The 24,019-nt window shown below is 45.4% G+C and overlaps 1 protein-coding gene across 3 annotated transcripts in view; it reads left to right on the top strand.

Annotated features, from left to right (window-relative positions):
* The window catches only part of CFAP61 (cilia and flagella associated protein 61), a 261,717-nt gene that overhangs the window by 79,756 nt on the left and 157,942 nt on the right, over window positions 1-24,019 (top strand). For all 3 annotated transcript variants that reach the window (XR_002339864.1, XM_021077413.1, XM_021077414.1), the window contains 3 exons: window positions 2,589-2,767; window positions 4,515-4,554; window positions 8,199-8,338. Coding sequence is in view for 2 of the 3 variants with exons in the window: in XM_021077413.1 (XP_020933072.1) it covers window positions 2,589-2,767; window positions 4,515-4,554; window positions 8,199-8,338 (359 nt within the window). In the remaining variant the exon portion in view is untranslated. The remainder of the gene's footprint in view (window positions 1-2,588; window positions 2,768-4,514; window positions 4,555-8,198; window positions 8,339-24,019) is intronic.

Raw genomic sequence — 24,019 nt, forward strand, 5'->3', positions numbered from 1 at the left:
CCCTCCCACCTCCCTCTTATAAGGACATTCCTGATTACACTGGGTCCACCCGGGAATCCAAGATAATCTCCCGATCTCAAAATCCTCACTTAACGAGGAGGTCTCACTGTGGTGCAGTGGGTTAAGGGTCCGATGGCAGCAGCTCTGGTCGCTGAGGAGGCGCTAGTTCAGTCCCCGGCCTGGGGAACTTCCATGTGCTGTGGATGTGGTCCTTAAAGAAAAAAAAATCTCTTAGGAGTTCCCATCTTGGCTCAGCAGTAACGAACCTGACTAGGATTCATGAGGACAAGGGTTCCTGCCTTGATGTGAGCTGTGGTGCAAGTCGAAGATGCAGCTCAGATCCCCAGTTGCTGTGGCTGTGGAGTAGAGTAGATCAGCAGCTACTGCTCCAATTTGACCCCTAGCCTGGGGACCTCCACATGCCATGGATGCAGCCCTAAACACACACACACACACACACACACACACACACACACACTCAATGACATCTGTAAGTAGCATTCCCAGGTCCTGGGGATTAGGCCATGCACAGCTTTGTGGGTACTGTCTACCCATCACAGTCCCTCATGCAGGAGGTTGAGAACTTAATTACCCTCAAACCTGATGGGCCCAAAGAAAAGGCCTCCAGACAATGTCCCAGAACCTGGCCACCCAATGAAATGCCAGATCTGTGCCTGGTCACCCCACAAATTGCCCCACTTAGCCAATAGCTCTTGAGTTTTGCTACCTGCTAAGCAGTGTTGGTTTCAGGAAGCTCCAGTTGTGCTCCATAAATAAAAGGACGTGAACCATGGACAAAGATGACAATGACAAGACCTGGAACTAAAGAAAAAGAAGCAGCTAAACAAGAAAACAGGGTTGCAGGAGTTCCTCTTGTGGCTCAGTGGTAATGAACCTGACTAGTATCCCTGAGGATTCGGGTGCGATCCCTGGCCTCACTCAGTGGGTTAAGGAGCTCGTGTTGCCTTGAGCTGTGGTGTAGATCACAGATCCTGCGTTGCTGTGGCTGTGGCATAGGCCAGCAGCTGCAGCTCTGATTCAAACTCTAGCCAGGCCACACATTCGACCCTAAAAAACAAAACAAAAAAAGCAAGCAGCATTGCAGCAGGTGGAGAGCACAAGAAACTGGGTCGGAGGAGGAGAGAAGTGGAGTTGAGTGATGCCTACTGGCTTGGGAAATAATACTGACAAACTCCTGGCAGGTCTGACAAAGCATGAGACAAAAATTAGGAAAGCAAGCAAATGGGGACAAATGAGAACATTGTCGAATTTCACTTTGCTGAGCAACAACAATACTTACATATTCATAATCATAGGAATACTTACTGATTTGAACCTGAATTATGCTATAGTTTTAGCGAGGGAGGGCGCATCAGATGCAGGGAAGAGGGCCATGGAAGGGTGTCACGTCTACCCACCACGTTAAAGTCCAGTGGGAATTTCATGGGTGAATTAAGACATAGCAGCATAAGAACGGATTTAGAAATCTAGGGGCAAATACCAAAAGAAAGGAACAAGCTGGAAGTGCTAGCCAGTGGGGGAAAGGAGGCTCCTGATTTTCTTTATAAGTATGTATGTATGTATGTATGTATGTATGTATGTATGTGTGTGTGTATGTATGTATTTATTGCCTCGCTCACAGCATGCAGAAGTTCCCAGGCCAGGGATCAAACCCATACCACAGCAGTGACAATGCCTTATCCTTAACCACTAGGCCGCCGGAGAACTCCTCTTTATATGTTTTTAGTGCTGATATTTTAATTTTTCCTATACAAATACATTACTTTGATTTAAAAGAACTCCTTCTCAGGGTAAATCATTTCCCTGGAAGTGAACTATTCACACCTTCTTAGATGCCCCCCAAATGATACTCTACGGACTCAGGGCTAAATTTCTGGATAGCTACGGGCAACTGGCTCCTGGGGCCCCACCTCCCTACCAAACCACCTGAATAGTCCTACAACCCCCAACTTCTTATAGCACAAGATCACAAGGAAAACCCTTTTGGGGACAGAGGTGTTTTGCTTATGGAATTAATGAGCATGTAATAGTATTGTGCTCTAGCCTCTATCTGGGGATGCAGTTAAAAGATGGATCCTGTATCAAAGCCCAACAGAAACAATTCATTTTCTTTCTTTTTAGGGCCATACCGAAGGCATATGGTAGTTCCCCTGCTAGGGGTTGAATTGGTGCTGCAGCTGCTGGCCTATGCCACAGCCCCAACAATGCAGGATCCAAGCTGCATCTGTGACCTACACTGAAGCTTGCAGCAACGCTGGATTCTTAACCCACTGAATGAGGCCAGGGATTGAACCCACAGACTCCTGGATACTAGTTTAGCTCTCAACCTGCTGAGCCACAACAGGAACTCCTGGTTTCTAACTTACGTGTGAGAACTTGTTTCCATCCTTATACATTTTGAATATCTCATTACAAACATCTCCTTAAAACTGCGCCTGGCTCAGGATGGCTTGTTTCAGGTAGGAAGTGGGAAGGGTGTAACCTGCAGGCGATGCAGCCACCAGCCCATTACATTGCAGAGAATGAATAGGATTCCCTGTTCGGTTCCTCTTTTCTCCTTGCTGTAGGACACAGAACAGCTTAGTCAAGACTACAGCACAGAGTTCACGGCTTACTCTGTCAGCAACACGAGTTCAGCATCCATCTCTCTGCCCAAGGAGACCAGCAGCTTCCGCCCCATCTACAGGGGCGCCTCTGCTGCCTTCTGCATCCAGCTGTTTTGTATTGATGAGAAGTACGAGGCAAGGCAAGTATGCGTCCCCACTCGTCTGCCGTGGTAAGACCTTCTCTTGGTGCTGGTGACCCAGTGTTTTAATCCTGCAGAGCCAGTGGTTTCCAAGCCTGGCTGTCCATCCTCATATCTGGGGAGTTGTTTTTTTTTGTTTTTGTTTTTGTTTTTAACCATGGATTTCTGGGCCCCATTTCCAGAGATTCTGGTCCATAAAATTGAGATAAGACCTACAGAACTGGAAAAGCATCCTTCCTTAACCACGAGCTGCTCCCCATTCTCTAGGGTTTGCATTCTGGGGGGGACTTTGGGTTGAGGTTGCTGCTTGTCTGGAGGATTTTAGTGGCAAGGGACGGAAAAACCAACTGAAACTGGCTTTGGTGAAATAGTCATTGCCTCCCATAACAGAGGATAATTCAGTGGTAGAGCTGGTTCCCAGTGTGGCACAGTCCAGGACTTAGATACCCAGTCATGGTCCGAGGTTCTCTACCTTCCAGCTCTGGTTGCTGGCTGCTGGCCCTGTTCTCAGAGGAGTGTCCCCACTGGGGACCAAGAGAGCAGACAGTGGGCTCAGGTTCTGCACCAAATCTAGTGAAGAGGGCAGCCTGGCTTGGGCCCAGCTCTCCAGCTGAAGCCTCATTGGGCCTGGCTGGCAGTGTGCTCATTACTGAGCTCCTGGCTGGGACCTGGCCAGGCCTTGATGACAGCTTTGTCCCTTGCTTCATGTTCCCCACTGAATCGGGGCTGGCTCTGCAGGATTAAAACACTGGGTCACCAATCTTTTGACCTACAATTTTCTTTCTTTTCTTTTCTTTTTTTTTTTTTTTTTTGCTTTTTAGGGCTGCCCCCGCAGCATATGGAGGTTCCCAGGCTAGCGGTCTAATCCAAGCTACAGCTGCCGGCCTACGCCACAGCCACAGCAATGCCAGGTCCGAGCCACATCTGCAACCTACACCACAGCTCATGGCAATGCAAGATCCTTAACCCGGTGAGTGAGGCCAGGGATCGAATCCAAAACCTCATGGTTCCTAGTTGGATTCATTTCCGCTGCGCCATGATGGGAACTGCTGTGCTTTTTGGTTTTTCAAACAGAAATTTGATGACCCACCGTGGTTCACCTATGAATGTACATCTGCAGCGGCTCAGAAAATCTTTTGCATGTAAAAAAGATCAGAAAAGCTTATAATGTGCCCACGTCTCCCCCCTGAGTTCCTCTAAAAAGGAGGGGAGGAATCATGTCCACAGAACGTCTATCCTGCTCTTTGAACATGTGGAGATGACTTACTACTATCGTAGTACTTTGGGTTCTAGAAAAATACTTTATTACTGGTATTGGAAACTTTTTATTGTTTCTGCAGCTGATTACTGTTGAGCTGGACACAGATTCTGACTAGTGGTTGGTTGATCACTGCCTAGTGGGGGAGAGTCGCAGATCTCTTTAGTCTTTTGTATTTTTAGGGCCGCACCTGAGGCACATGGAGGTTCCCAGGCTAGGGGTCAACTTGGAGCTATAGCCGCTGGCCTACACCCAGCCACAGCAACTTGGGATCCAAGCTGCGTCTGCGACCTTCACCACAGCTCAGGGCAATGCAGGATCCTTAACCCACTGAGCAAGGCCAAGGATTGAGCCTGCATCCTCATGGATGCTAGTCATGTTCGTTTCCGCTGAGCCGCGATGGGAACTCCATGCCACAGACCTCTCTAAGTGTACTCTGATGCTGCTTGGCTTGCAGGTCAGTGACAGTTCTTCCTCTCTTCTTTCCAGGTCACTTGACTTTATGAATTTCGTTTTCAGCCTTTTTCCTGTAAGTACATGCTGAATTTTGAGTAATACAATTGGTTTTATAAGCTAGAAAAGTAAGATGCCATATTCATTGTCCAAACACTTAATCTGCTATGAATGTTGAGGATGGAACCACTTTTCTGTTCTTATTAAAAAAAAAAAAGGTTGAATGACATGTCATTGATTGTTATTAGTATTATTATTATTTTGCTTTTTAGGGCCGAATGTGTGGCACATGGAAGTTCCCAGGCTAGGGGTTGAATCAGAGCTGTAGCTGCCTGCCTACACCACAGTCACAGCAATGTGGGATCTAAACTGTGTCTGCGACGTACACCACAGCTCATGGCAACGCCAGATCCTTAACCCACTGAGGAAGGCCAGGGATCGAATCCGAATCCTCATGGATCCTAGTTGGGTTTGTTAACCACTGAGCCACAAAGGGAATTCCATCCCACACGAATTCCTAAAAGTAGAAAATATTGTCGTTTTTCAATAGTTTTTCAGTAATGCTGTTTTAGTAGTTTGTTTGCAATATATAATTTCTTTTAGGGATTGTTTCACCAGTGTTTGATTAGAATCAAGTCATTAATAGAAGGCTAGTAGTACATGAAAATGTCAGAAATTATACACTAAAGTGAGTCAGAATGTTGTATTACTTTGGCTCAAAGAATTTTGACTCATTCACTTGTGCTTCGGAGGGGAGAAAAGTGGGAACTTGCGGTTGATCTGCTGGTTGGTGTTGCCTGACACGGGGCCTGACATGTGGGAGGGCCTGACCCTCCACCCCAGGGTTGGTTGGCGAAGGGCCCCAAGCAGCCAGCCAAGTGCAGACAAGATTCTCAGGGCCTCCAGCTGCCTCCTGCATTTTCCTTTCATGGTTGTCAAGGGGTAGAGATTGTGAACAAGCTCTCCTCACTTTATTGGAGGAAAGACAATTGAGGTTCCTTAGTTGGATGTTTATGACTTTTTCCATGGCTGGCTCATCCGTTAGGGCTACAACCACACCTCTTCAGCTAGCCAGTTACAGGCAAAATAGCTATTGTTTTATTTTTTTCTTGATGCTCTTTATACCAAGGCTAAAAAACAACTAAGGTTTAATTATGTTGCCAGAAAGCTCTGTAATCATAGATTGTATTTCCTCATTTTGTTAAGATCATTAAGCCTTGTGATGATATTCTCCATCGTAATTTTTTGGAATTAATTTTAAGGCATCCTGAGGCTCATAAAGCAAGTAGATGACCCCGAGGGAGGGTTTGCAAAACCAGCTTCCCTCAGAGATGCCCCAAAGTAAATTCACTAAGTTTAATTCATTCCTGTTTTTTAAAATAAATTTTATTGGAGTATAGTTGACTTCCAATTCATTCCTATTTTGAAGTCCACATAGATACAGACCTTCAGTGTAGTTACAAAAGCAAGGCTGGCTTTCAAACACTGAGAGACATGTTCCCCTTTACATTCTGTATTATTTCGGGATATGGGGAGTCAGGAACAAAATACCCTCATTACTTCATCCTTAATCCTCTCCATCCAAGTGGAAGCAACTCATTAAGATCTCCCCCTCCCTGAAGAAGCCCCCCTCTTCCCACCCCCTGAGACCTGGCTCTCACTTCTTATTTCCAGCTTGAGAATTTTGGCAACTTGACTTGCAAGTTCCCCAGAAGGAGCTGTGTTATTTTGCTAGAAAGGAGGATGAGAAGGTCACAGAGTGATTCGCTTCTTTGGGTTGTGCACGTGTCTCCCGGGTGTTGGATCAGCACAGGCAATGCCTTCACCGGGTTCAGGAGGAGGCGAGACCCCAAAGGGACAAATTAGCTCTGGGAAGAGCAGGCTGCTTCTGCAGGCACCTGGCAGAGCATCAGGTGGGGGTGGGGAGCACAGACAGTCCCAGGCAGCACCATCCTAGAGACAACAAATTCTAAATGTTCCAGCAGCCACATTAAAAAAAGAAGACATAGGTGAAATCAGTTTTTTAATTAATTAAAGTATAATTGATTTACAATGTTGTGCCAGTTTCAGCTGTACAATAAAGTGACCCAGTCATACATACATATTCATTCTTTTTCTTATATTATCTTTCATCATGGTCTATCCCAAGAGATTATATATAGTTCCCTATGCTATACAGTAGGACCTCACTGCTTATCGATTTGAAATGTAATAATTTTAATTATCCATTTTATTTAATGCCATCGATCCAAAATTTAATCATTTCACTATGTAATCAGTATGAAAAATTATTAATGAGATCTTTCACATCCCTTTTCTCAGTTTTTTTTTTTTTTTTATCTTTTAAGGCCACCCACGGCATATGGACATTCCCAGGCTAGGGGTTGAAATGAAGCTGCAGCTGCCGGCCTATGCCACAGCCACAGCAACGCACGATCCGAGCCACATCTGTGACCTATACCGCAGTTTGTGGCAACACCAGATCCTTAACTCACTGAGCAAAGCCAGGGGTTGAACTTGCATCCTCGTGGATACTAGTTGAGTTCTTAACCCACTGAGCCACAATGGGAACTCCCCCTTTTTCTTGGTTTTTAAAATCCAATGTGTATTTTACACTATACTGCATCACAGTACAAGCACTAAATTGTCATCAGGAATTCTTGATGTGCATTAAGATTTCATAAAATTTAGGGTTGAATGAGTAGATTTGTAAGCCCAGGTTGTTCCAAACATACATAAAACTTTTCCAATAACTGAATTGAATATCAGTTTTTAAAGTTAAATACTTTAAAATGAAATAAAAAATGCAGTTCACCATTTTTAGCCACGTTCCAAGTGCTCAGTGGTCAGATGTGGCTGCCTGGCCACCATACTGGATGGCACAGGTCTAGAAGGTCAAGACACACAGACCCTCCTGTGTCTGCTAACCAAGCCCATTGCCCAGGTTAAACACACCCTTGGATCTCTTTTCCCAAATGGGATTGTGTCCTGGTAAAACACACAGATGTCCATTCATGCATAGTCACAGGATATTAGAGCAGAAAAGGCCTGGAGCACCACCCTCTTACCTCCCAGGGGAGGCGACCACAGCTGGCCCAGCATCACTTGTAAACCCAGGGCCTTTGCCATGATGCCATGCTGCCTCATTCATTTTTGGATACATCTGAATTTGCACTCGTCAAAGTCCTTAGTCTAAAAATCTACTTCTGAGGAGTTCCTGTCACGGCTCAGCGGTTAACAAACCTGACTAGCATCCATAAGGATGTGGGTTCGATCCCTGGCCTTGTTCAGTGGGTTAAGGATCTGGCATTGCCATGAGCCTTGGTGTAGGTCACAGACGCGACTTGGACATGAAGTTGCTATGGCTGTGGTTGTGGTCTGCAGCTACAGCTCCAGTTGGACCCCTAGCCTGGGAACCTCCATATGCCGTGGGTGTGGCCCTAAAAAGACAAAAAGTGGGGGGAAAAAATCTACTTCTGAAAGAGCTGTGCTGAGAGGGTCCACTGCTCACATCATTCATTTACTCAGGTTTCAGTCAAACATGCAGATATTTTCTCCATATTCTTGCAGTTGCTGATCCCCTGAATGTTACCATTGCAAATTCTCGGCATGTTTAGCTTGAATACCCTCTCCTCTACATGTTTCACTCCGGTGTTCGTTAGGGTCTTATGGCAGGAATATGTTTAGTGATGAGTGATTTCCGGTCTCCAATCATGTCAGGACAAGGACTTCTGCATCATTTCTCTGCCGCATCTCACCCCCGAGTTTGTCCTCGTCCAGAACTTCGTGAAGATTGTCCCCTTCAACAACTGCACCCTGGACCAGGATCTCTATGTCTTCCATCGGGCTGGGTTGCTCAAGTAAGTGGACGCACGTTTGGCCAAAAGACAGTCCATGAATGGTGGGGGAGGAGTTCCCATCATGGCCCAGTGATTAACAAACTCCACTATCATCCATGAGGAGGCAGGTTTGATCCCTGGCCTTTCTCAGTGGGTTAAGGATCTGATGTTGCCATGAGCTGTGGTTTAGGTCACAGATACGGCTCGGATCCTGCGTTGCTGTGGCTGTGGCATAGGCTGGCAGCTGTACCTTCAATTCAACCCCTGGTCTGGGAACCTCATATGCTGCTAGTGCAGCCCTGAAAGACAAAAAGACCAAAAAAAGGGGGGTGGGTGGGGGAGGGAACAGGCTCCCTACAGTTTTAATTGAATGATTTATGTTTTTAAGTTGTCTTATTGGTGGAGGGCTTGATCAAATGACTTTAATCAATACATTTAGAGAAAGAATCAGAGTGATAAGTTACTTGTCCAGTCAGATATTAAAGCATAATGCAACTCCACAGTCATCAAAACAATGCAGTGTTGACCATTTCTATGGGTAGAACAAGGTAATGCCAGAAAGAATCTCACCACAGACTGCAGTAGAGTAGGAATTTAATGTATGTATGTGTGTAAAGTTATGTGTAGGGAGTCCCCATCATGGCTCAGCAGAAAGGAATCTGACCAGCAGCCATGAGGACACAGGTTTGATCCCTGGCCTCACTCAGGGGGTTAAGGATCTGGCGTTGCCAGGAGCTGTGGTGTAGGTAGCAGACACGGCTTGGTTCCCACGTTGCTGTAGCTGTGGTGTAGGCCAGCAGCTGTAGCTCCGATTGGACCCCTAGCCCAGGAACCTCCATATGCTGTGGGTGCAGCCCCAAAAAGACAAAAGGCAAAAAAGAAGACGACGATGACTATGGAAACATTGGATTCCAATGGAAAAAAAATGTGGCTCCTGTGAGAATGTAAATTGATAAAAAATTTCAAAGGCCAGTTTAGCTAGAATGCTCAAGTAGCTCAAAACCTTTCACTCTTTAATTCCACTTCTAAAAATCCATCCTAGTAAACTTGTTGCAGGGATGTGAACCAAAATGTATGTATGAGGATTAAAGAACATCGGAAATACTATAAATACCCCAAAGTAAGAGAATGTCTAAATACTTTGTGGTACTTACGTTTTTACAATTTATTTAAAGAGTGTCTAATGATTGCACAATGCTCTGAAGGTAATGTTAGGGTTAAAAAAAAAACCATCAATATATAAAGCAGCATTTAAATATGACTAACATTTCTGAAGAAGGAAAGAATACATGAATAAAAGAGGCTAAAAGGAGAGGTGCAGGTGTAGTGTGTGCCCCCCACCCCAGACCCCCTCTTTCAGACCTGAAGCACTCATTTCCCACCTACGGGATGTGCGGGCACCAAGAGCTCGAAGCTGGGTGCCTCCCAAAGAGACTACCCTGGACAGAAGAGAAGGGTTTTGCCCAAGGTCACCGCCAAGGGCAGCCCGCATCCAGTGACCAATCTGTGTGGGGGAAGGGGGGGGAGCAGAGAGAGGCCAGCAGCCCTCTGCCTGAGAAAGGCATCTCGAAAAGGTCTTCCAAAGGCCAAGATGCCCTGAGGTGTCAGCCAAGTGTCTGTTGTGACCCACTGGCTCACAGTCTGCTCCATCCTGCTCGGCCATGTCCCAAAAGGTGTGGAGGGTCCAGGAGCTTACCTGTGTCATCCCCATGCGGTCCTCTGTGCGAAGCTGCCTCCAGGGATCCCGGCTGTGGCATTGGAGGTGGCCTGTGGTCCACCCAGTGTGGTAGAAGGGGCCTCATGGGTGATTGTTTTCGTTTCCTTCCTCATATCCCCTACATTTTGGAATTTTTCTGCACCAACCTTGAATGTGGCAAGTGGTCGAAACCCATCAGATTGGCTTAAGTAACTGGAGAATGTATCCCTGCCATGGAGCAGAGGAAAGAATCCACGGGCAGTGCTGGTTTCATGTGTGGTTTATCATCCTGTTGGATCTGTCTCTTCCAAGGTGACTCCTTCTCAGGCCAGTGCTTCCTCAGTGGTCATAGGGTGGGTGGGGTAGCCGCAGACCCTTTCTGCTAAAGTCCAATGGGAAGAGTGGTGAGTGTGCTTCTTTTCAGAAGCCCCAACACAGATGTCTTGTTGCATCTCATTGGCTCACATCCGTCCTGTGCCAACCTGGAACCCGTCACTGGGCCAGAGGCTGCTGGTTGGCATCACCTGGATCTGGTCCCTGGGCTCAGGGGCTGGGTCGGGGAGGGGTGCACCGCCAGACACAAATCTGGGGCATTGCAGGAAAAATGGACAATGGAGCTGTTTCCTACATTTCTGTCTCCAGGCAGGACCATCTCCATCCATAGAAAGTGAACAGTGTTATCTATCACAGGAAAAATGTCAATACCTTCCGCTTTCTATTAGGCAGCTTTTTTCAACCTGTCTTATACATGCAGCTTTATTCTTACAATAGTTGTATAGCTCATTCAGCTGCACATTTAAAATGGATATAGTTTATTGTATGTACACAATGCCTCAGTAAAGTTGTTGCAAAATCTTACCACGGAGGGATTGGCGGAGTAGTTTCAGAGAGCTTTCTCTAGAATTGATATGTTAGCCTTTTGAGTGAAACCTGAGAAATATTCTAAATGATCACTTTATAGTTGGGGAATGATTAAATGAATTTTGGCAGATTTACTATGCAGGTTTTGGAAAAATAAAAACAGATCTGTCTGTCCTGTACGGAATGATATCTAGGATGGTGAGAAAGGCAAGACGTCAGATGATAAGAGTAATAGAAACAAAAGTCATGATAGCTTACATTTAGGGGAGGTGTATAGTGTTTTAAGCACTTTCTTAATCACTTTCCATGTGATCTTATTAGCTGGTGACCGCTTTTATTATCCTCATTTCACAGGGAAGGAAGCCAAGACTCAGAGAGGTTAAGTAGTCCAAAGTGCACAGCAGAAAGTAGGGGGCTGGAAGTGGAACTAAGGCAGCTGGCTCACATAGTGCTTCTCTATACTATGTTTTCAATGTAAAGCTGTTGTAACAGAGACCCCAAAACACAGTGGCTCAAACCAGAGGAAAGCCCCGCCTCCCTCACATAGTGGCCCAGACAGAGCAGGTGCTCTAAGGAGAATTGTAGCTTTTCCTCCAGGAAGTCGTCCAGGGACCCAGGTTCCTTTTCTCATTGCTCCTCCATCTCAGAGAGCAAGGGTCTTACCTGCCCTCCGCATGGAGGTCAGGGGCGTGGGACTTTGGTTGGGAAGAAAACCACATCTTTCTGTTACTAACCTCTGAAATTTGGTGTGTCCTTCCATGAGAATGGAGGCGGCAAGCCTCAGAAGTGTGAGTGAAGCCGTGACTTTGTAGCCTGTAGAAATCATGGATATTTCTATGTCACCTTACCCTTGTTGTAGATCTCAAAATACAGATGCTCATCCTCCTTTGAAACTTCAGTAAATTTATTCTCAACCAGAGAACTTGTTACTTGATGCATTAATGAGGAGGCACAGGTATTATCAAAACATGCATTTTAAAAACGTTTTAATCAGTGTCTTTTATTTTACACATTGAAAAGCACTAGTCTGGGCAGGGGTCCTGAGCACCCCCAGGCCTTCAAAGGCGCCCAGGGTGCAGGAAGGTGTCAGACCCCTATCAGGGTGGGCTCTTCCTCCTGGTCCCACGAGCTGGCTCAAGATACCACCACTGCCATGTTTCAGCCCAGGGGGAGGGTGCCAAGAGAAAGGAAGAAGACTTTCCCCTTTCAGAAGTTACATCACTTCTGTTCATAGTCTGTGGTAAGGGAGTTGGCTGTAGGCCCTGCCAAGATGCCAGGGAGGCTGGGGGACAAGTTGCTAGAGGGTCAGGTGTGCACCCAGCGACGACTCAGTTGATTCACTAATTAAAAGGAAGAAGGGGAAAGGGATCCTGGGGGACCATCGTATCTAGTTTTTGTCTTGTATAGACGTTCTGGAAATGTGCACAGAATTTTATTAACCTCTGGAGAGCAGGACCGGGTCATTGGGGTGTAGATGGGGGCTTACTTTTTGCTTTATGCCTGTTTTAGGCTCACAGCACAGTGGAGCAGAAATTGAGGAGGATTCTGACTTACCCCACCCCGACCCCCACCAAGCTCTCCCACCGTTAATGTCCCACATCAGGGCTGCGCCATTGGTTACAGTCGATGACCCTATGTGGACTCACCATTGTCAACCAGAGTCCAGAGTTGGGTTTTTTTTGCAGCATATGGAAGCTCCTAGGCTAGGGTTTGAATCAGAGCTCCAGCTGTTGGACTATGCCACAGCCACAGCAACACTGGATCCTCAACCCACTGAACGAGGCCAGAGATCAAACCTGCATCCTCACAGTTACATATATTGTGTTCCTAACCTGCTGAGCCACAACAGGAACTCCAGAGTCCACAGTTTACTGGGACTCACTCTTCTGTGATGTGTCCTATGCATTTGGACAGATGTGTAGTGATGTATCTACCGTCCCGGTATCATGCAGAATGATTTCTAAAAGTCCTCTGGGCTCCATCTGCTCATCCCTCTGGCAACCACTGATCTTTTAATGCCTCCATAGTTTGCCTTTTCTAGAATGTCACATCGTTGGAATCATACAGTATGTGGCCTTTAGAGATTGGCCTCTTTCACTTAGTAATAAACCTTTTAAAGTCCCTCCATGTCTTTTTATAATAGCTTATTTCTTTTTAGCCCTGAATGATTTTCCATGGTCTGGATGGTCCCTGGTTTATTTATCCCTTCACCTACTGAAGGACAGCTCTGTTGCTTCCAAGTCTTGGCAATTGTGAATAAAGATGCTGTAAATATCTGTGTGCAGGTTTTTGTGTGATGGTTACGTTTTTAGCTCATTTGGGTGTATACCAAGGAGCACAATTTTAGATGGTATGGTAAGAAAATTTAGTTTGTAAGCAACAGCCAAACTGTCTTCCAAAGCCTTGTGCCATTTAGCATCCCCACCAGCAATGACTGAGAGTTCCCGTTACTTCACATCCTCACCAGGCTTTGTCAGTGTTTTGAATTTTTACTGTTCTGATAGGAATGTAGTGGTATCTTGTTATTTTAATTCACCACCCCATAATGGTGAGTGGCTTTGAGCATCTTTTTATATGTTCTTTGCCATCCGTGCATCTACTTTGGTGAGGTGTCTGTCCAGATCTTTTGCCCTTTTTAAGATTAGGTTGTTCATTTCTGTTTGATTTTTTAAAAATCATAGCCACACATTAATTCTATAATAGAAAAGATAGTTAATTTTGTATCACTGAGTTTAAAATTATACTGTGACTCAAGTAGAGCTTTTATTAGAATGTTCTTTGTACTTTGTGCATTCTTTTTTTTTTTTTTTTTTGTCTTTTTGCCTTTTCTAGGGCTGCACCTGAGGCATATGGAGGTTCCCAGGCTAGGGGTCGAATCGGAATCGGAGCTGTAGCCTATGGCGTACGCCACAGCCATAGCAATGCAGGATCTGAACTGTATCTGTGACCTACACTACAGCTCACAGCAACGCTGGATCCTTAACCCACTGAGGAAGGCCAAAGATCAAACCTGCAACCTCATGGTTCCTAGTGGGATTTGTTAACCACTGAGCCATGATGGGAACTCCTGCATTCTTACCTAGAGTATATTGGTGACATTTTCTTATGATTTGGGGTTCTCTTTATGAATAAATACACACTGATGAAGGGCAGCCAGATGACAGGGAATCAGGAATAGGTCATAGGTCTGCTTGCAGTAAATAGCCTTGTTTTTTTCTTTTCTTTTCTTTTTTTTTTTTTTTGCTTTTTTTAGGGCCAAACCTGAGGCATATGGAAGTTCCCAGTCTAGGGCTCCAATCGGAACTATGCCACAGCCAGATCTGAGCCGCATCTGTGACCTACACCACAGCTCATGGCAATGCCAGATCCTTAACCCACTGAGCGAGGCCAGGGATTGAACCTGTGTCCTCATGGATACTAGTCGGACTTGTTATTGCTGAGTCACAACAGGAACTCCAGTGACCTTATTCTTAGTGGCTTAATTACTTAATTCATAGTCATATCTTTTTGTTGCATACTTTTTTTTTACTATGATCACATATTGCTTTTATTAAAAAATTAATAAAACAATGAGATTTTCAACACTTGTCTGGAAATTAGTTCTGGTTGCCAGAGGGCCCTAGTTTTTCTTTGTAACTATCTGCAGTGTCAGCTTCATTTTTTTAAAAAAATTACTTATATAGAAAATTGGAGCAAATCCTGCACACTTGGGTTCTTTTCTGAAAAATCAACAACTTATATGAGTGGAAGTAGTTTCCCTGTCTTTAGAAAACCATGGCCTTTGTTACTGATCCCACCCAAGCCCCCATCACCAACTCACCGGCCACTGGACACCCAGTTCTCGATGTGTCCAGTCTTGAGCTCCTTGGCGCTATTTCTCTTGTTTTCTTACCCCTTCCACTCGGAATCTATGTCTGGTCATGTAGTGGAAGGTGTCCTTCAAAACCCAGGTGTATGTCACCATCAGGGGATGTCTCTCTTGTAGCCATGGCAGCCAGTGGGCCATTATTCTCTACAGAGTTTATTTTTTAAAAATTAAAGTTTAGTTGATTTACAGTGTTGTGTCGACTTCTGCTATACAGGCAAAGTGACCCAGTCATATATGTGTGTGTGTATATATATACTTTTTCTCATATTATCTTCCATCATGATCTATCCTGAGAGACTGGATATAGTTCCTTGTGCTATACAGTAGGAACTCGTTGCTTATCCATTCTAAATATAATAGTTCATATCTACTAACCCCAAACTCCCCGTCCATCCCACTCCCTCCTCCTCCCACTTGGCAACCACAAGTCTCTTCTCTATGTCTGTGAGTCTCTTTCTGTTTTGAAGATAGGTTCATTTGTGCCACGTTTTAGATTCTACATATAAGTGATATCCTATAGTATTTGTCTTTCTCTTTCTGACTTACTTCACTTAGTATGAGAATCTCTAGTTCCATCCATGTTGCTGTGAATGACATTGTTTTGTTCTTTTTTATGGCAGAGTAGTATTCCATTGTGTATATGTGCCACATCTTCTTAATCCATTCATCTGTTGATGGACACTTAGGTTGCTTTCATGTTTTGGCTATTGTGAACAGTGCTGCAATGAACATAGGGGTGTATGTATATTTTTGAATTGTAGTTTTGTCTCCATAGAGAGCTTTGATCTTTAATTCTTCACTTTATATTCTAAATACAAAGAGCTTTTTCAGTGTTAGAAATGATAGTTTTGCCTGTAGGAAGAATTAGCTCACAAAGGGGATGAGGTGTCAGAATGGCCTTCTTCCCTCTGCTCTTTTATTTATTTATTTATTTTTATTTTTTTGTCTTTTTGCCATTTCTTGGGCCACTCTCGGGGCATATGGAGGTTCCCAGGCTAGGGGTCTAATCGGAGCTGTAGCCACCCGCCTACGCCAGAGCCACAGCAACTCGGGATCCAAGCCATGTCTGCAACCTACACCACAGCTCACGACAACGCCGGATCCTTAACCCACTGAGCAAGGCCACGGATTGAACCCGCAACCTCATGGTTCCTAGTCAGATTCATTAACCATTGCGCCACGATGGGAACTCCCCCTCTGCTCTTTGAAAGCCCAAACCTTAGGGCCCCTTCAGGCAGCTGAGCTTGGCCGGAGGAGAGGGAGGAAACCAGCTGCCTGAAGACCTTCCCACAACAACTCACTCCTTACATCCCAGAGGTATTTGTATTTTTTAAAAAAATATTAGTGTTAAACAATGAATTGGGAGGAAGTTCATAATTCAGACAAAATGAAGCTCAGAGATGTGGGTGTGGAGCCATCTCACAGGAGGCCGTCCCCTCGAATGGGTCCCTGGCACTGGTTTTATTCCAGGGGCGCTGCCTTCACTGACCTTCTCCACCTGCCCCATCTCCCCACTGGGTTCTCTGAAAGTCCCCAGATGTCACCGTGGCTTCCCCCAACACACACTGACAGCCAGGATGTGGGAGGTCCAGGAACAGCACTGTGTCTTTTGTCGGCTGGCCCTGTGCCTTGAAGCTCTGGGATCTACACTCTGGCTTTCGGGGCTCAGTCTCAGCTTTTAGTCAGTAAGGCCTTACAGGGGTTTGCCCCTGATGTCACGGAAGGTCATGTGGTGGCTGGCAGCCCCACGAGGCCATCATGGATGTGCATCTTGTACTTCCCTGCCCCAGAGCATGAGGCTTCCCTTCTCAAGGCCTCATCCTTACCCAGGGAGGGTTCTGTATGTCGCAGCTGCTTGGTTCTGCTCCAGGTGCAGCCATGGGTCAGCAGGATCAGCATCCACCCAGACCTTGCTGGAATACAGGATCTGGGCCCTGGCCCCGGGCCCTCTGAGTCTGTTCTCCTGGGAGCCTGTGCTGTGCACAAGGGCCCCACTTGATTTCTATGCCCATTAAAGCTTGAGAAGCATTGAAGGTGCTTCTGCTTTTCATGAATAAATCATTTGGTAGAAAAGAATTGTGGTTCACTCTCTCCTCCAAATATAGATTTTATATAACCATGTAAGCCACACTTACTTTATTTAAACTTCAGTTATCTAGTAATTTTTGGTTCTGTCGAAGTATTAAGGCCCTTCTGTATTGCATAAATGCACCCTTGGGCTAGATTTTATAAAAATATTTGAGCAATGACGGTCTTAAGGATTTTTATCTACTTATATCAAGTAATGCTTTAATTTCTCTTATCTCTTTCTGATTTTATTTTTAATTGAATCATGGTAGACTTTATTATATTAGTGTCAGATGTACAACACAATGATTCAATATATTTATAGATTATGCTCCATAAAGTTACAGGAGTTCCCTACTTGGTGCAGCAGAAACGAATCCGACTAGGAGCTATGAGGTTGCGGGTTCGATCCCTGGCCTTGCCAGTGGGTTAAGGATCCAGCGTTGCCGTGAGCTGTGGTATAGGTTGCAGACACAGCTCGAATCTGATGTTGGTGTGGCTGTGGTATAGGCTGGCAGCAACAGCTGATTTGACCCCTAGCGTGGGAACCTCCATATGCTGTGAGTGCAGCACTAAAAAGACAAAAGACTAAATAAATATATAAATAAAACAGTTGTAAAATATTGGTTATATTCCCTGTGCTGTGCGTTACATCTAATACTTGTATTTTCCTAAACACCCTCCTCACAATCTGGGTTCTTCTAAAACCATCTTTTGAAATTTCAAACTTGGATCATCAGTGGAAATGTTTTCAGTTGGAAATAGGAGAAAACTCAAGATGGCTTCAGCAAATGTTGACAGGATGTTTATTGGCTGCCATAGCAGGGAGGTCTGGAGATGGGCAGGGCTTTGGGGTTTGGACCTTCGGGTTCCTGGCTTCTTTCTCGTCCTCTCTGCTTCCCCCTGTGTCAGCTCTAGCCTGAAGCTGGCATTCCTCACCTTGGCACAGTGGCTTCAGCATTCTGGACCAACACCTGTGACCACTGCAGAGCAGGAGCTGGCTAAAGACGGTCCTTCCCAGAGGCCCCAGCCCATCTCCCCATGCACCCAGTACTTGTATTGGGTGTATTGACTGTGTAGGATGTGCCTGCCCGGGTTCCACGTGCTGGGGAAGCAGAGGTGCCCCACATAGACAGAAGTCCTCACCCTGGTGGGATGTGCATTCCAGGTAGAGGAGAAAGACATACAGGAAAGAAAAAATACAGAGGATCAAGTGATGAGGGTGCATGTGAAGAGGGGATGAGAGTTTTCAGCAGGGGTTGGGGGGAGTCCTACGGGCACAGTGGGTATTGCCCACCACACCCACTTTCTTCAGGTACATCATGTCTGTCCACTGTTTGCTTCACTTCTCTTGCCATTAAGGATGTGTTGTTCTCTCTCTTAAGTTCGATTAACTTTAAATTTCATGACCTGGAGTTCCCATCGTGGTTCATTGGTTAATGAATCCAACTAGGAACCATGAGGCTGTGGGTTCGATCCCTGGCCTCGCTCAGTGGGTTAAGGATCCGGCGTTGCCATGAGCTCTGGTATAGGTCGCAGATGCAACTCAGATCCCACGTTGCTGTGACTGTGGCATAAGCCAGCGGCTACAGCTCCGATTAGACCCCTAGCCTGGGTACCTCCATATGCCATGGGTGCGGCCCTAAAAAGACAAAAAGACCAAAAAAATTAAATAAATAAAAACAAAATAAATTTCATGACTTCACGTCCTGGTCTTCCCTGCCCTCCCCCCAATCCCAGCCTTGTTCCTCTTCCCTCGGGAAATTATATCTGCCCTCTGGCCATGCTGTGAAGCACGGAGACAGATCACTTACTCCATCGTTAGCGGCATCTGCCTCTCTGTCAACAAATTCCACGTGGGGGGCGCCCCTCATTTCATTTGCGTCGATTGGCCTTTGAGAGGACATATCCTAATATTTATGTGAGCTTTCATTTTGGATGTGCAGGAACGAAATGCTTTTGAACACTTTGCACTTCATCGAGCGAGCTCTCGGATGTGTGCCCGTGTAACGTGGGGCTGGAACCTTATGTAAGGACCTGCTTCCTTTACCTCCTGCTGCCCGTTGTCACCATCACACCAGCTCCCTCCTGCTCCTTTATTCATGAGTAGGGGACACATTTGGATGACCTGGCCACCGCTTCCATCTCCTTGCCCTTCTAAGCCGTACTTCTCTGAAATAGGCCATTTTTAGTTTGGGGGACTTGGTTTCAGACTTATTCACTGCACTGATATTTATTGTGCTGGAGGTGATCGTCTATGAATAAATATATACTGCAAAGCTGACTCACCCCACCAGTTGTCAGCTTTGCCCAGTAAACAGAAATGCCCTTAGGTAGTTGCTTTTCCGCCGTTCCTCCCTCAGTGCTTTTGCTTTGTGTGCTTTTCCGTGGGTGACTCATCTTGGCCGGTTGTCATCTTTTTCTAGCATGTCACCATCACACCTATTTCAGGCCCATGTCGTCACTGAGCATGTTTTGGTAATATCAGTCTTGCTGGGGGTTTTAATTTGCCTCCTGAATAGACGCCAAGGGAAACTTTATTTGGGTGATGCCTGTTTGTTTTGGGGGTTAAACCGAAATACCAATGAGTTGGGAGTTATTTTCTGTTCCTTTTACTTAGATCACTCCTTTGAATTCAGAAAAACTCAAATTGCTTTTTCTTCTTTACATCATTTAGTTTAAATTCACTGGCATCAAAAAATTGACCTGTAAACCTGAATTCTGTAAGGCTGAGTGATGATGGCGCACGTGCGCGCGCGCACACACACACACATACACACACACACACACACAGACTTCTAGGTGTCTAAATTCATTCACTCATTCCATTTGGGGTCAAACAATTCACTGTTAAATCTTTTCCCTTCCACATTCATGTCTGATTTTCCACTTCGTTATGGGTACAGTCTGATTATTATAAGTTCTGACCTTTGAGGCAAGAGTCTGCCAACAGCGGGAGAACAACTCTTGTGAAGCAGATGATGGAGGCTGCAAAGCTTCCCAGACCCAAGAATGGACCAGTGGGGGAGGTGATGTGGTTTCTGCATGGAGAGGCAACATGCCTGAGGCACCCAGTACATTCTTGGGAGGCCGTATGAGAGAGGAGAGACCTGGGGAGGTGGAGGACCAAGAGGAAAGGTCAGGAAACGGGGCCCCATGCAGGACCTCCTCCAGAGACCTTGCTTTTTCTGTGGATGGAGTCATGTGGATGGATGAGGAAGTCACAGCTAAGCTCCCTCTCTGACTTTAGAAGCAGGTGAGAGCCCTTGAGGAAAGAAGAGCTAAATCGTCCCGCTATTTACTGAGCTTGCATTCACTTCCGGGAAGGTTGTGCAAGGCGACACACAGAATAGGTGGCGGGCTGGAGAACATGTACTCCTTCTCGGTTCTGTCCCTAGTTATGGGACCAAGGAAGGGGGCCTAGTGTGGAGGCTGTGATGGAAGAATGACGATCAAAAACTTCTCACTCCGAACTTGTGGAGAAATGCACTGGTGGCCACATTGAGGGGTGTCCAGGGCCCCACCATCGTCTCCAGCCCTGCCAGGCCAACTTCTGATATGTAAAAATCGAAATGAACTTTGTCTCTTTGGATATTTACTTATAGCACATCAAAAGTTCATCACACAGAAGGTCTTGGTATCATTTTGTAAACCCTCAGTAAGTATTCTTAATCGTTATGCTTAATCTGAAAATATGGCAAGAACTAAAGATAGCTGATGGATAATTTGACAATAAATGCAATATCATTTTGCTGAATGCATGTGTGTATGACATCCATGTATATTTTAAGATAGTTTCATATATTTTTTTTTTTTTGGCTTTTTAGGGCTGTACTGTGGCATATGGAAGTTCCCAGGCTAGGGGTCTAATCAGAGCTGCAGCTGCCATCCTACACCACAGCCACAGCAAAGCAGGATCCGAGCTACATCTGGGACCTACACCACAGCTCACGGCACTGAGCGAGGCCAGGGATCAAATCCAAATCCTCATGGATACTAGTCGGGTTTATAACCTGCTGAGCCACGACAGTAACTCCTAGAAAATTTCATCTGAAGGATCACACATGCTACGAAAAAACACTAAGCATCCTCAACAACTTTTTTTTGAAGTCATTTTATTTTTCCAGGGGCTTTCTGTGGCTGAAACACAAACCAAAGTCTTTGTAACTCCTGGCCCATTTCTAATCTCATACGCATCATTGAAAACTTAAAGGGATTTAAGAACTGCTCTTTAGAAGATGGTTTTAGAATCACTAGTAGGTCAGCTCCATGAGGCAGGAATGGTCAGGAACCACTGAGATAGGAACTCATAGCCTCATGGATACTAGTCGGATTTGTTTCTGCTGCAGTACAATAGGAACTCCCGGGGATCTATTTCTTAACGTATAATAAATTTTCTCTCTTTCTGGGTGCTTCTGTCCATTGCCATGTAAAAGCAATGAGGAATGTACCTATTGCCATGTTTGTGTTTCCCTTTTGCCGGCCCCCGTTCCCTGTTATCTCATTTCAGGCAAAGGCAGAACAAACAGGCTCCTTGCTCCCAACAAATCCGACTAGCAATCAGATCCACAGCTGCCGGAGTCCAGATCCAGTGACCAGGGAGTACACACCCCATTAGGGAGAGATGGTGTCGGCGATTGCACACGGAGACAGCCTCTTTGTCCCTTCTTTCAGGGCACTGGACTGCTCAGATTTTATTGGCATAGATGATTGTTTTATAAGACAGTTTTCAATTACATCACAGTGTTAAAAGTACACCTGAAGATCAAGTTCTAAAAATTACCTCCCAGATTATGTTTCCTAAAAGGCTAGACATAAGGATTCGGCATTTACAAGTCTTGTTTTTAGATTAGTGCTTATCTCCAAAGCGTCATGGCAGGAGGACAGTATGAGAAAACCAACTTCAGTTAGCTATCACCTAAAAGTTTCTAAAATCACGGACAACTCTCATAGCTAGATTTCTTTGACCATGAATAATATAAGTCTAACTTTATCTGAGTCTGTAGTACATTCCAACTTCTAAAGCTTACAGTATAACCAGTTAATAAATAAACACTATATTTTTAATTAAATTGGATTTGAATAGGGGAAAGTCCATCAGGATGAAATTTTTATATTGTTGTTGTAATTTTGTTAAATCACAAATCACCACAGGATAGTAAGAATGGAAAATAAGAATAATAAGCAAATAACAGGGAAGACTGAGGAAAAACTGAATAACAAGTAAAACAACAGGAAAGATTAGGTCACCCGGGAAACAGTCCATGTTCTCCGGTGCAAACGTGGAAATTGTTTTCCCGGGAAAGCCCCAATTCTTCCCCATCAACATGAACAAGAGAGCCGTGTAATCTGAGGTTTGCCCTCGGTTTTGCACCGTACTGGCAGGCTGTTATCCTGACCAGAAGCCCACCTTCAGCTTGTACCGTTCAGGTGAGCTCCCTTCCTTGGTTAGGAACCTGCCTTCGGGGTTTTTTTTTTTGCCATCAGGTAAGGTCCCTTCCTCGAGTCCCTGCATTTTCTTGGCTCCCCGCACACAGCAGCCGCTTGCCTCAGAGCCCTGGGGAAAGAAAGGGTCACCTGTAGAGTAAACCTACATTCTGCTTTTCAAGCTGAGCAGAAAACCATTGAAAAATAGCTCTTAGAGCAAACCCAAGGCAATAGATAACAATCTTTTCCAGTGGAACTATGGAGTGAGCCATGTAGTGTGTGATTTTAAGCGTTCTAATAGCCATAGTAATTTAAAAATCAAGAAGTAGATGAATCTAATTGTATATTTATCAGTTAACCCCTTGTGGCCAAAATATTACTGTTTCAACTTATAATTGGTATAAAGAAGGAACAGTGAGATATTTTATATGCTTGTCTTGTGCCAAGTCTGCAGAATTCAGTTGGTATTTTGTATGTACAGGATATCTCAGTCCAGAGATGCTCAGCAGCCATGTGGCTCATGGCTCCGGACTGGATAGCATGGTTTTGGCATGGGCCATAAACATTCTGCTACTGCCCATTCCTCCCCTGAAAGTCCGGGAATGTTTGAAAATTGCAAACAGCCTCCTTTGGCAAATGAAAGTAACAGAGAACTTCACAATATGACACAAAATGACTGTGTCCCCTAATCAACAGTAAAATTTTAAGGACAAACTAGTTAAATAACATTTGCAATCTTGTGATACTTGGCAGCAAAACGGCCTCATATCGCATTGAACATTTATTGAGCATTGCTGTGAGCTAGCAAAGCCCTGGCTTTCAGAGTGGACCACAGTGGGGTCTGAGCCTTAAGCCTGGCCAGGGGGACAATATCTACATCCCAGAGAGCAAAGATGAGCACAATAGAGACATGCAAAACCTGCCCGTGCCCACTGACACTCCAGGCTGTCCCAGCACCCTTAACAACTCAGCTGTGGCATTTGTCCTGCATCGAAGCAGGGAGGAAATGCACTGGCCATCTCTGCGCTGCTGCATAGTTCACTTATTCAGCAGATGTTGGTTGAGTACCTACCACGTGCCAGGCACTATACTGGTCATGGGAAAGCAGCGAGCAAACAGACCCCAGTTCTTTTTTTTTTTTTTTTTTTTTTTTTGCTTTTTTATGGCCACACCTGTGACATATGGAAGTTCCCAGGCTTGCTGTCAAATCAGAGCTGCAGCTGCCGGCTTACACCGCAGCCACAGCAACACCAGATCTGAGCCGCATCTGTGACGTACACTGCAGCTTGTGGCAATACTGGATCCTTAACCCACTGAGCGTGGCCAGGGATGGAACCCACATCCTCATGGATACTAGTTGGGTTCATAACCTGCTGGGCCACAACAGGAACTCCCCAGACCCAAGTTCTTATCCTCAAGAAGTTTTACTTTAGTGAGAGAAGACAAAACAAAGTAAGTAGCAGACAGAAAGTAGTAAGGAGAAGAAGAGAAGAGGGAGTGGAGATGGAGTGTCCGGGTTTCCAAATTTTAAATGTGAGTGGTGGGATGCAGTTTGAGCAGACACTTGATGTGGAAGTGACGGGACAAGGCTTGTGAATTTGGGTTGGAAAAGGCGGAATTCTAAGTGAGAACTCCTGAAGTTGCCTGGCATGTTTGAGAAACAGCTGGGAAGCCTGTAAGGGAGCAGGGAAAAGAAGAAGCCAGCTGTTTGGAGATGAGACAGAGGCAAGAGCCCAGAGAAAGGGTGCAGAGCAGTGCTCAGCTGTTACAGGTCCCATCACTC

The sequence above is a fragment of the Sus scrofa genome, chromosome 17 (genome assembly GCF_000003025.6).
Source record: "Sus scrofa isolate TJ Tabasco breed Duroc chromosome 17, Sscrofa11.1, whole genome shotgun sequence".
NCBI classification, from domain to species: domain Eukaryota; kingdom Metazoa; phylum Chordata; class Mammalia; order Artiodactyla; family Suidae; genus Sus; species Sus scrofa.